Genomic DNA, 13620 nt, shown 5'->3' on the forward strand with positions numbered 1-13620 from the left:
AGACCAGGACGCCTTCCTCCCAGGACCGTACTCGGCAGGGGTTCTCTGTGTTGACAACTACACTGGTTCTGTTCATGACACTGAATCCCTGTTCATCAGTTGAGCAGCCAACCCCAACTCCCAAAAGAAACAGAAGGAAAGGGTACCCCTTTAATATTTTAAGGGACTTCAAGTCCAATCTTATTACTGTGTAAAGGAGAATTTCTAAATATCTTAGATAAAAGTTTTTCCTCCCTCCCTGCACTGCCCTAAGTCTTACATTCTACTGCCCCTAGAAAATAATAATTGTTATGATTATTAACACTTAGCTAGCCCTTATTATGTGCTGGCACTGTTCTAAGCACTTTGCATATTGTAAATCATTTAACCCTCACAAGCCTGCTTTTCCAGATGAAGAAAGTGAGGCCTGGAGCAGGTAAGTAGCTTGCCCAAGGCTGACCAGGTAAACAGTGGGCCAGCACCTGTGCCCAGGCGGGCGGGGTCCATAGCCAGACACTGATAAGCATCTCCCAGAACTTCCTAGTAGGGCGGCCTTAATTTGTGTGACTCAGAGTCCTGTATCATGCTTCTGAATTTCTGCAGTCTAGAAAGTACAAGTTTACGACATTTCTTCCTGGTCCAGAAAGAAAACCAGTAAGTGGAATAAAACATGTTGGCTTAAGTGTGTAAGCTTAGAGCCAGAGAAGGGAGCTGTGTAACTTGAGGGGCCGGGGGCTGGTCTTTGCCCACCATGCCTACCTCTTCCCTGCTTTCCTTTCCTAGCACAGTTTAGATAATATGCACAATGTGCACACGCACTCTTAGCTGCACAAGAGACAGGTCCTACGTAAATATAGGCACGCTGCTGGTAGTTGACAGTAGGGTCTTGCCTTGGGGCCGTTTTCTGAACTCTCCTCCATTCCCCAAGGTCCAGAATGCAGACCCAGGCTCTTGTCATCTCGTCTTAGGAATCTCTTTTCTTCTGAGTCAACCACCCTTTCCACGTGAACCAAGCCCTAATCTAAGCCTTCAGGCCTAACTCCCCCACCGAACCCCAGAACTGTTGCTGAACACTGGGACTCAGCAAGCACACAGTCATATCTCAGATGGAGCAACCAGTTTTTCCTCCAAAGTCTACATACTCTGGTCCCTCCTGTGGTATTCGGCTGCCCTTCTCCACTTTCCCCAAATGCAGAAGAGTCCTGGGAAGCCTGGTTCCTGAACCTCCGCGACTCATTAAACTGGTCTTGCAGCTCCTCTCTCTCCCCTCGCTCCTTTTGCATATCCAAGTCTATTCTTAGGATACCCCATTCACCATGTTGAATCTTTGAGGCTCCCCTGAACTCTGTAGCCTGGCATTAAGGCCTCTGAGATCTGGCCGGGGTCACCCTTAAGCCTACTCCTGCCAGCCCCTAACGTGGAACCTTTGCTTCAGCCCCACTGTTTACTCACTCCAAGCCACCTTTGCCCCTTTCTATCTCTACCCGCATGCTCAGGCTGAACCCCACCTGGAACACCCTCCTTTGCAGCATCTATCCATATTTCCCCTAGCCTTCAGACCAGCCAGAATCCTACCTCTTCACAAAATCTCTCCTGGCTAACCCCGCCTTCCTCAGCAACTCCATCATTTATTTTTGGCACCAACTCGATCGGGAACAAATCATGCACAGCCTCGTGACAGCTATCCCAGTAACACTTGGCATCTTATTAACATCTTTTATTTCTCCTCTGTTCCAGAGTGAGCTCCTCATCTGCCTGCCCAAGCACGGGTGCATCCGGAGTGCCCCCTCACAGTCCCGACACCACCTGAGGAGGCCCTGACCTACCTGAGGAGGTTTCCTCTGGCCAAGCTCGGCTCTCGGGCCTGGACGCTGCCCATGGTCAGGCTCAGCCTCTTGGCCACGTCCGGCCTTCCCTCACCAAGGCTGCCCTCCTGGGCCCGGCCTGGAGAGGTGCCATAGCGCTCCTCCAGACACCGCAGGGGCACCGTCCTGTTGATGGGCTGGAAGATGATGGCTCCGCTCTGCTGGGAGATGGGCCGGCGATTGCCCACGTAGCAGCGCACCAGGCCGGGGATGGAGTCGAAGCTCTCCATCTCGAATTGGTACTGCACGCGGCTGTAGGCCTCGCTGAGCCGCAGGACCGTCCGGCGGATCTTGAAGTGCTGAGCGAGGTTCTTCCACTGACAGGTCAGGACAAAATTTCCAGGGCTGGACAGAGAGTCTCTAACTAGGAAGTCGCCATCTCGCTGCACAAGTTTTTCTGACACCTTGGGGACAAAACGGTGGGTGAGTAGGAAAGGCAAGTGTACATTCCTTCTAAAAGCCGCATTTCTCCCCCACTTCTTTGGGCCAGCGGAAGACAATGCCATTATGTTTCTTCTTCCTCAGTTGGCTCTTGATTTTTTTCAAATGTCAAGTTCTTAGAAGACCCATTTGTTCATTTAAGAACTGCTTGCTGACCATTTACTATGTGCCAAGTACTACGGTAGGCACTGGGTTTATAGCAGTGAATGAAGCAGACTCCCCACTGTCCCCACTGTCCTGAAGCTTCTATTTTGAGTAGAGAGATTCTATTTTAGTGAGGATAAATAAGTAACAGGTATGGTATAGCAGATGTCGTAAGTTAAGGAAAAAGTAAACTGAGAAGGGAGAAAAGAAGTGCTTGGGAGGGGATGAGAGCTGTCCTTTTAAACAAGTTGGTCAAAAGGGTGTCATGAGAAGATGACATTTATACATACCTGAAGGATATAAAGCGATAGAAAATAAGAAATAAGAAAATTAGTGTCTAGTGGATCTGATCTCTCCTGCCAACAATTCTGAGCATATTGATACTGGAGGGCCTGGAACAAAGTTGGGCCTGGTCCCGCATCTCACAAAGTTAGTGGAAGGATTATACATTTGCATACATAATATATGTAAAGCACTAGTACAGTGCCTGGAACACAGTAGTTGCTCAAAAATTGCTAACTATGAGGATGCTGATGTTTATAGCAAAAGGTGCACCGCGGTCATTCCTGTAGCCAGACTGCCTGGGTTTGCACTCTGCCTCTGCTTTGTGTCTTTGGACAAGTTACGTACTCTCTCTGTGGTTCAGTTACGTGATCTGTAAAACAGGGATGATGTTATCTATAGAACAGCTATAACGATTTAAAAGTGTAAAATGTTAGCTACCACATGATTTTTGTTGCCATGTTCACTGACGATCTGGAATAATGTATAGCTGAGAATTTACACCCATGGCAAGTGGAAAACAGATTTTATGATCACAATAAGGAGAAGAATGGTGGGGACAGTCATTGGTTTTACAAACTCTGACAATTTTTCCAGGCCATTCCAACATTTAATCAGTTAGCTTAGAATAGCATGCTACCATGGTTACTTTAAAATTGCATCTTTGCCTTAAAAATATTTTTCCACATGGAAATTCCATTTCTTGAAATCGAGCCTGAGGAAATAATTATAGTTATGAACATAGTAGTTACCTTAAAGGATGTTTGTCAGAGAACCCAATAAATAATGGTGCATGTGTACGATGAACATACATACAATGTAGAATGGTGTAGAAGAAAATTTTATAGCTGGAGAAAATTCCCAGGATATATTATTAAGTGGAGAAAGTGGGCTACCAAAAAGCATATGCAGTATGATCTCATCCTTAATTTAGACAAGTCTGGGAGGGTTTATATAAAATGTTCACAGTGGCTATCTCCAGGAGGGAGAATTATGGGTGAGAGTTTAATTTTCTTCTTTTTTTGTTCCCTGTGTTTTCTGCAATCAATTTTAAACTAAAAAAAAAGAGGAAAAGATAGAATAAGGATTATTTCTTTTATAGTGCTAAGAAATCTGCTACATTAAAAAAATAATTCACAACATGATGCCCTTCCTCCTACCCACCCCTTTCCTGTCATGTTATCCTGGGTGAATGACCAGCCAGAACAGGTTACAATAAAAACCCAAAGAAAATTCTGTACCTCAATTCTGTACTTATTTTATTTTTCAATTTCTATACTACTAAACAAAATAACATTATTCATGGCTATCACCCAAACAACAATCACACAAAGTACATTCTAGCCCATGATTCTGTGGTCACTGGTATAATTCTTCTTCTTCCCCATCTCTGGGCCAGGGGGTCGAGTAGGGGAAGGATGGAGAGTGAAGAATTGCCAGCCATACTAGGGCATAGGAGGCCTCATTGCTCTGTGCCACTGGCCCCCACGATACCATTCTTTTCCCTTGAAATTAAGCCACTGCCTTAGAAAGGACACACTCCAAAGGGCACGAGGCTGCAGGTGGCTGGCCTAGAGTTCAATCATCTGAACCACAGCCTGGCCTTGCACTTCTTAGGTACCGCACTGTGGCTGCTGCCTCCTGCCCACTCTGTGCTTACCGCCCACAGAGATACCTGCTTTTCCGTCACTCACTCACTGGGTGTGTGGGATGCCCTTTGCTTTTCTGATCTTAGCTCTTCCTAAGGCGTCTTTAGAGATAGGCCTAAGTTAGTCACTTGGGCCACTTTGTAGTATCTGTTTTTGGCTAAACTGAGGCTCACTTCCATGTGGCCCTGATGTGTGACCCTGCAGGGTCATCGATCTGGGCGTCGTCTGAGAACAGCCACGCGTGCGCTGGCGGGGAGCTGGCAGGTACCTGTCGGGGGATGCGGCCGTGGTACCAGGCGTGGCTGCGCAGGTCCTCACTGCTCAGCAGCAGCTCCTCCTCCAGCTCCTTCCTCAGCCTCTCTGGGGTTCCGTCCATGACGTGCCTCTCCTTGGAGAACTGCAACACAGGGTTGACAGTGACTTTCCACCATGCCCAGGCCGGCCAGGCCAGCCGAGGATGACTGACTACCCGCCTTGTGGTAGGCCGCTTCGCCAATCGAACCGGAGTGTGCCCAAAGCCCAGTTCAGGTAGGGGAGCCTGGATAATGATTACAATTAGCTGTGACCTTTCATTTCTCTGGCTGTAAGTGTGTGGTAAAACTTTCACCTGCACAGGGGACTGTGATAAGAGAGTCAGCCAGGCCGTTCCTTTTATCAGTCTACTCAGGTAGCAGTTAAAAACATAGGGAGCTGGGCAGGGGTGCCAGAGAGAGAGATGTGTGGATATGAGGCACGTTGAGGCCACAGGGGAGCTTCCTCGTTCTCCATCAGAAATGCTCTGGGAACTGAACACGGAGCTGGGAAAGACAGCAGTCCCCAACTGGCCCACGGTCCTAGGCCGATAGTGGTGGCCTGAGGTCTCTGCAAACTCCATTTCAGGAACTGAATCAGGCTTTGGAGACTTTTAGAGCAATTGGATAGAATAATTTTGTGTCTCTTGAATCTATTAATAGAAGCCTACATTTATATTTTATATGTCTTTAATTTCATTTTTCTAGTATTTCATTTTTATGACAGATTGGAAATCGAAACTTTAAATCCAAACAAACAACTGGTCCTTCACCTCAGAAAGTTTGAGAACCACTGATCTAGGTCACTGCACAGCAGCCAGGACAGCAGGTCTGGGTGGGCAACACTGGCTCTCCGTTCGATTTCAAACTCATGCTCACTTTCAACATGTGAACTTGGACACCTGCCCAGTTCCCAGCAAAACCAGGCTCAGGGACAGCTGACTGAAGGTCATGGAAGCAGGAAAAGGCCATGTCCTTGTGTTTTCCCAAGTTCCCCAGCTTGTCCTCAAAAGCCCTTTAGAACCACAAAACTATCCTCACCACACTGCTCAGCACCTTAGCAGGGAAAGAACCTCAAATCCCTCTTCGCCAAAGAAAAGGAAAACAGATTTGGGATTTTACAGGAGGATTTTTATTCTTGAGTCTTTCTGGGCATGTTGGCCCATGAAGGCACTGGCAGCAGAATAACTCAGGGGCCACTTTCAAGGTGAGGCTCTGGTTTACTAATTGTTTACTTCCCCCTCCTGCTCTTCCCCACCATTGTTCTTCTCAGTGCAGGCAGGAGTGTCTGATAAGCTGAATTCTGTCAGAGAGGCTGATGTCAGCTGCCCAAGATGCCTGCAGGCAGTGACGTCTGACAATGTCTGCTTTGATCATTAATTATATACAGGTGCTTCTGAACACAGCTCACTGGAAAGACTTGAGTATAGAATGTAGACTGTCAACCGGGCCACATTTACTGTTAGTTTATTGTCTGTCTTGCCTCCCACTCAATTATAAGTGTCCCAAGAGCAGAAACCCACCTGCCTTCTTCCCAGCAGCCCTCAAGCAATCCCTAAATATATTAGGCACTCTATTCACTGAATGAACAAAAATACCCCAAGATGAAGAACATCTATGGCTTTTTCTTACTTATAGAGATTCACCTCTTTACTGTCAAATTATTCGAAGCCCTATTTTATCTGGGCATGTTCCGATACAGCTAAAGCAGATCTCCCTGGTGACTAAGTTCTGGCCAATGAAGGGTAAACCACAGTGTTGGTGAAACTTCTGAGCTGAGATGTGATGCCAGGAGCTGCAACACTGTCCTGGACCATGAGGAGGAAGCCACACCCTAGGAGTGGGGAGCAGGAGGCAAGAACCAGCCCCGGTCCCTCACAGCTGTGGGGTCAACACGCTGGCCCCAGACTGCCTGCCTGCAGTTCCTCCACGTGATAGTCTGTCTTGTTTAAGCCCGTTATTTTGGGTGTTCCTGTCAGTGGCAGCTGAACTAAATCCCAAGGATACTGTGACCCTGGCCCCTATTTAGGTATTCCGATGGTCCGTATGCCCAGCCTAAATCCTTGCGCTGCATCCTGGGCCCACCTCTTTTGCGCTGCGTCCTGTGAGCCTCTTCTGAAAGAGTACCCTCCCGCATTTCTCTCTGGATTCTCCTTTCTCTCCGATGCCCAACACTTAGGCCACTTCCCCCCACCCCCACCCGCTCTCTCTTTCTCAGCATCTCTCCTAAACATCAGATGTTTTAGCAGTTTATATGCAACAATCTTTCACTCCATCTTTTGAGGTATACTGTTTTATACTTGTTAACAAAAAAAATAAAATCAGCTGTCTTGTTACTTCTGTCCTAACTCCTTAGAGGAGAATACACAACTATAGTTTTTCTCCCTGGGGACTCTGGAGATAGGGCACTATAGGGAAGTATCTAGAGAGGAAAGAAAAGAAGCTTAGTAAGATTGATCCAAATATTTGGGAGAGAAGACCAAACATCAAAAAATATGCCCTTAAACTCTTGAATAAATTGTGAAAAGTTAGGAGGTTATGCAATTGCCTAAACCTGTATTTTAAAGGGGGAAGAGAAAAGAGATAGGGAGGGAGATGAAGAGGGACAGGGGGTAGAGGAAGGAGTTGTAAGGAGGGAGGAAAGGAGGGAGGGAAGAAGGGAGGAAGGCAGATCCAGAGCAAGTGAGCAATCGCAGAGAACTTCATTTCGAGTCAATGAGGGCTGGTTCTACTACTCTAAAACTAGGGTTGGCTGCTGGGAGCTGCGGCCTCAGTAGACGATGCCATGCCATGTCTCTCAAACAAATGAAGAAGGTAATTCAAAACTCACCCACATATGGTCACCCTCATCATTGAAGAGTGGTTATTTTGGGGGTGGGTGCCTTCTAGAACTTTCACTTACCATTTTAAGCACATATATAAATGCAACTTTGATTATTCTTCCCAAGTGCCTATATTTTGAGACCTTGACCTTGGCGACTATGATTTTGCCACTATAGATAAGAACTTTGCTGGGCTGTCAACCCCGTGGTTGGTGAGGAATGACCATATAAGGAAATTTGACGAAATGTACCCATTTGTATTTCTGAGAGCACTGTGATTGACATTAGAGCTCCTTGGGGATCAGGGATGCAACACCTGCTTCATGGGACAGGTCACAAACGTCTCTGACCAAACTTTTGCTAACAGTGCCCCCTTCCACTTACTTATCGCCTTCTGGGAGGAATTTTAATTTTTCCCATTTCGGTCATGGCCTAGGCTAGTTTGGGGGTATTTGAGCCTATAAAGTAAATTCTAGTGATTTAAGGTAACACAATAGTACCTCTGCCCTTGGCAATGACTTTATCCCATCTGTGCGGTAACCTGTGTCCTCTGAAAGTCTAGTTCTACTCCTGCCTTTCTTTAGACTACATTCTGAGGAAAGCATAGGAGAGAGAAGTTTTTACTCACACTGTGTCCACTGCATTATTTCACACATAGCCTAGGATTAAGCATGAGAGAGGACAGAACAAGGGGCAGGTCTCGGGACTCCAACAGCTTCCAATCTTGGGGAAATAAAGAGGACACGAGCATATTTTGTAAATCATGTCCAGTTCTTACAGCCTTTTCTTCTAGTTCATATTTTCCCACTCTTTCACACTGGTATCTGCAGACATCTTCTGAATTCGACGTGTCCCAGAGACAGCATAATACAGCTCTGCTCCCCCAGAAAGTGTACACTGAATAGACATATGCAGCGCTCACTGGCCCTTTGGATTTTACATCTTTCAACTGCCAGAGAGAGAGACAGACAGCAAGAAAACTCACAAATTATCAATCTTTCACGGAAATGCTATACGTGTTACTAATGACCATATTATAATAATACTTTTTCTTCAAGCTCAAACTACTCTCTAACTATTTGCCCCTGAATTTGAACATCATTCCTAGAAGGCAAGTCAGATTCCTTGTTTTGGAGCTTCGTATCTTGAGGGAGATGGTGGCAGTGAAGGGAGGCCAGAGACAGAGGTGACTTGTTGCACAGGCTCAGGCCCTGGCCATCCTGAGCTCTGCCCCACAGGAAGGGAAGTTGCTGGGCTTTGGATGAAGGACATTCTGCCCACAGGTCTCGACAGGTTCTCTCCAGGGACCGAATCCACCCACAGCCACCATGAGAGAAAGATGCAGGTAAGACCCACATCTTCGACTCCAAGGCTTGATCCGCCAGAAATGTGGGAGCAGTTCTTTTGGGGTGGGGTGTAAGAAAAGGTGCTATGTACATAAATTAAGTAATAAGCATACCTTGATCAGGAAATAAAGAAAGGAAGGAATGGAGGAGGGGAAGGGGGGATGGTAAGTAACTACTATATCATGGTTACCCACTTACATGGTTCCCACTAGCTTTGGGGTCTGAGATGAGAGGTGGTGGGTAAACTGATAACTAGGGCAAATGCAGGGGTAGATGAAGCCCACGCTTGCCACATCAAATTGAAGGTTAGTTAGGAAATTCATAAGTTACTACCATTGTTGCTTTCCATGGAAATCTGAGTTTGGCTACACCTTTCCTATCGCCAGCATTTTAATAACCTTTATGGCAGCAGATGTAATAGCACAGTGTTTAAGAGTATGGCCAGCCTGTCCTCTCCATCCACAGGCTACTGTGCCACTGGCTGGCTGAGTGACTTTGGACAGGTGACTTTACCTCTCTATAGAGCATCATGCTCCTGGTCTGCAAAATGGGGATAATATGTGACGAGATGTTAATAAGGATGAAATGGACCACTATCTGCAAAGCACTTAGACCATACCCTGGCACACAGTCAGCATTAACTGTTAACTGTTAACCAGGCTGCTACTCCCCTGGTCATATAAACAAACAGTTCACGTTTGAGGTGGTTAAGGTCTAATGCATGGCGGCACAGAGAGTTCTGTTTGGAAGGAAGCAGTTAAGGAAAGCAGCCTGGCACTTGTCTCAGTGCCTGCTGGCTGCCTGGAACAGGTTTGTTTCTTCAATCCTCTCGCCTGCCCCAGCACCTCTGGTCCGGTTACAGGGCCAGGACTGGTCCTAGCTTGCTCAGGCCGGCTCAGAAAATCATGCATATAACTCTGAAAATGGAATAAACATCTCTGCAGCCCCACAAGGCCCCCGGCAAGTCTGGTCTTGACAGGCTGAAATAGCCAGAGCCCAGGAGATGGCTGGGAAACACATTCTGGAGGCTCAGAGCCAGCTCCATGAACGTGCCGGGAACCTCGATTAACATGGAAGCCTATATTTCAACCGTTCTCCCAGGAAGAAAAAGCTATTTCTGCTGGGGAGGAATGGAGAGCGAGGTCTCATCTTGCAAGGGCTGCATGACATTAGAGCCTGCATTTGAAATCTGGCACAACAATGGGACCCGAGGTTTGTGTTCCTCAGTGCTGGGATAAGGGAGGGTGCGCTCACCAGCATCTGTGGGAAAGCCCCAGAGGAGGCTTCTGACACTCATTTGCATGTAGGAGACAGTTGAGAGGATTAAAAAAAGATGGCATCTGCATTATAATTAATATTGATTTTACTCTGTCCCTTTAGTAAGAAAAGCTGCCCAGTTCCCACAGAATTTTAAATTGTGCAAATCACCAGCAAAGACCCAGTCCCCTGGCCCGGGAGCTGAGAGCGGAAAGAGAAAAGTCTGCAGAGGCGCCATTTCAGGGCCATCGAGAATCATGACTAAGCAATTTGCCAACCATCCGGCTGCCAGCAGGGGATGACAGCCCTGGTCCCTATCCTCACGAAGGGCACAGTCTGGGAAGACCACACACACGGAGAAACAGTTTAACAATCCCTGAGCACTGGAAACACACTGCCTGGATCTTACCCCTGCCCTGCCTGCTCTGTGTCCTGAGAAGTCACTCCACCTCTTTGCCCTTTCGTTTTCTCCTGTGTCAGAATGAGAAAAGTCACCTTGGCCCCATGTGGGGTGAGGGGGAGGAAGGAGAGGATGGGGAATCAGGGTTGGCCCTTGAGGATAAAACTTGAGAACAGGAGGCGGGTATTTGGGGCATTTGAGCTAAGAGTAGTTGGGCTTGGGTGGATGGAGGTTCCAGTTGGGGAGGTGAGGAGTTGAAGCACACAGAAATACAGCAGCAGGGGAGAGGGAGGGAGGGAGGGAGGGAGGGAGAGAGAGAGAGAGAGAGAGTGTGTGTGTGTGTGTGTGTGTGTGTGTGAGAGAGAGAGAGAGAGAGAGAGAGAGAGAGAGATATGTGTATCACCCTTCCTCCTGCCAGGGGAGCTCCGTCTTTTTCTCCAAGCCTGTGGTTCAGACTCTACCTTCCTGGCCATCGCTGGTTGATCCGGGTAAGGGTCCCTGGCCCAAGCTGGCCCAATCAGAGTTCTTTCTGGGATTTTTCTAAGTGGAACTGAGTAAAGAAGACACTACCCACTCTGCTGAAAGTATCATGCATGATACTCTGAAGTATGGAGGTTGCTTCGCCTTGTGTTTCCTGCCAGGTGGATCAGGCGAGTGCACTGAGAATGAAACCAGCATGCAGAGGGACGGAAGGTGTCCAGTGGCACACACAGCCCTAAGCCCCAGCTGATTACATCGACCTGTAAATTCCACTCGTGACCTAAGTCCCGATCCAGGAAAACAGGGATTGAATGGAGGGGAGCCTGCCACTGCAGGCTGAGGAGTTACATGTTCATACTCCAGATACTGAAGAGTATTGAAAATCTCTGTCCAGTTATTGGAGTGATCACTTCCTAAGTTTTATAGACATCTAATCACTGTGTTGTACACCTGAAATTAATATTGTGTATCAACTGCAATTGAAAAAAAATTAAAATTAGAAATTTAAGGAAAAGAAAGAAAATCTCTGTCCAGGAAGTCAGCAGGTAAAAAAAAAACCCAAAAAGCAACCCCCCCCCCCCTACTTTTAGAGAGATCAATCTGGCTACAGTGAGCAGAACAGATTAGAGGGGGCTGGAGGCACAAGGTTAGTCTCTTTTGAAATGCGCTACTGATGAAATTTCCATCTCTAACCTTTAAGGTTGGTGCCAAGGTAGGATTTACCAGAATCTACTTCAGAGCTCAGATGTCATCAATACAGATGAACAGAACTCATCTTTTCTGCAAAGTATGGTCCTCCTCCTTTCCTGCTTATTGACACCACCTCTGCCCTCATTACCCAAACTAGAACCCTCAGAATTGGCTTCCACTGATCAAGAAATTCATAATTCTACCTCTTACCAATGCTAATTCTAATCTCCACTGAGGTTACTTGGTTCTATTATTCCTGAACTTCTGTTATAGCACCCCGACAATTTTCCTCACCTCTGTCTCTGGTCCTATAACCTACCTACGATGTCACAGACTTAGCCTATCACTCCTGGCTCAGAGATTTTAGTCAAGGGGTGCCCCAGCTGGGGCTGACAAGAGATCCAGAGTCTCTTCTAGACTCCCCACAAAAAAAAAAAATGGATGGGCTTTTTATGCTTAGTTTCTACTCACCCAGGGCTCAGACCTGGTCCATGGGGGGCACACCCCCCATCCTGCCCTATCCTCCCAGATCTCTGAGCTTTGAACATATCCCCTGCAGCCCAGTGAGCTGAACCACAACCACTGCTATATACTGACATTACATACAGGAATCCAGGTCTGAATTTACTAGGAGGCCCAGATCAGGAGAAGGCTGTGGACACCTAAGCGAAGCCTCCTTGTGGACCCCCGGAAATAACTGGCAGATCCTTGACTGGTAGGGAAGACGAGCAAGGGTACTGTCATGCAATGGGGCCCATGAGTCATCAGATAGGGAGCTTTAAAGCTTTTAGATCTTTATTTGGGTCCATGGGTTGCTGAAGCCTGGGGAAATATTTGTTTTGTTCTGAAGGGCTCACAGTCACATACAAATGAAATCTAAAGCCTTCATAAGGCAGGTGATACCCTTCTCCATCTGGCCCTGAGCTCTCTTCCTTATACGCACTGATACAGGGGCCCTGGTGGCAGGGACCTTCCATGGCTCTCTGAATAGATTGTCCCTTATGTTCCTCTTCCACGCTTCTGTCACATGTCCAGCAGACAGACACACCTGTAGAGGTGCCAACTGTACAGCCTTGTTAGAGCCCAGGCTGGGGAATGGGGAATGGATAGAGGGGAGGATGAGGCCTTGAAGGCCGCACTAAATTACTCTGATTTTATCTATGGGGGCAGGGAATATACCAACAGACCCTACACTGCTGGGCACTTGCTCTTTGGGGACAGAGGCCATGTCTTATTTGCCTTTGGCTCCCAGAGCCTAGCGCGGTGCCTGTCACACAGCAGGTAACCAGTAAACACTTATTGACCAGAACTAAGTTTGGCTTCTTGCCCTCCTTGTGGCAGCTTCCTTGTCACTGGGTGGGGAGGAAAGGAGAGAGTTTGGAGGTTGGTCAAAGATAGGCAACATTGGCCACCCTTCTAGACTTCTCTTAACTTGTTTCTTTATGCACCTTTATGTCACAGGACTACCCAACCTAATGCACAAGCTGGCTCTGTGCCTGACACACAGTAGGTACTCACTTGGAACGATATAGAATTTGAACCTCCTTTCTAAGATGACTTCTAGCCACAAGAATTAACTTCACTAAAGAATTTTTTTTTTTTCTTTTAAGATTATAAAATCCATCAAAGGTTTTAGAGATATCTTGCTCTGGAGAATTTAGTTCTGATGGAATAAAAAAGCTAGAAGTTGGAACAACCAATTTCTACTTAGGCATATGTTTGTTTACTGTTTATTTGAGTTCAAAGTCAATAGTTCTTGGGGTTCTGAGTAGTATTAAAATGTTCCATCTGTGCAGAGTGACGCTGACCACCTGTGAGAAGGCACTTTCTCTTGACGGCAAGCACTTTACAGGCATATATCTCAAAATTAACAAGTACATGTAGTTATAGCTGGCTCCAGCTGGCTCACAGGTCTGCAGAACACAGGTGTCCGAGTGGCAGTGTGAGAGTGCAAGAAGGTTTTGTGTTTTGCACA

At 47.0% G+C, this 13620-nt stretch overlaps 1 protein-coding gene across 7 annotated transcripts in view; it reads right to left on the reverse strand.

Moving 5' to 3' along the window:
• Nucleotides 1-13620, reverse strand: part of BCAR3 (BCAR3, NSP family adaptor protein) — a 203505-nt gene that overhangs the window by 24266 nt on the left and 165619 nt on the right. For all 7 annotated transcript variants that reach the window (XM_011355671.2, XM_011355669.2, XM_023528123.1 and 4 more), the window contains 2 exons: nucleotides 4629-4757; nucleotides 1806-2248 (listed from right to left, as the gene is read on the reverse strand). In XM_011355671.2, coding sequence (XP_011353973.1) covers nucleotides 1806-2248; nucleotides 4629-4757 — 572 coding nt within the window. The remainder of the gene's footprint in view (nucleotides 1-1805; nucleotides 2249-4628; nucleotides 4758-13620) is intronic.

The sequence above is a fragment of the Pteropus vampyrus genome, unplaced genomic scaffold (assembly GCF_000151845.1).
Source record: "Pteropus vampyrus isolate Shadow unplaced genomic scaffold, Pvam_2.0 Scaffold22, whole genome shotgun sequence".
Lineage (NCBI taxonomy): Eukaryota > Metazoa > Chordata > Mammalia > Chiroptera > Pteropodidae > Pteropus > Pteropus vampyrus.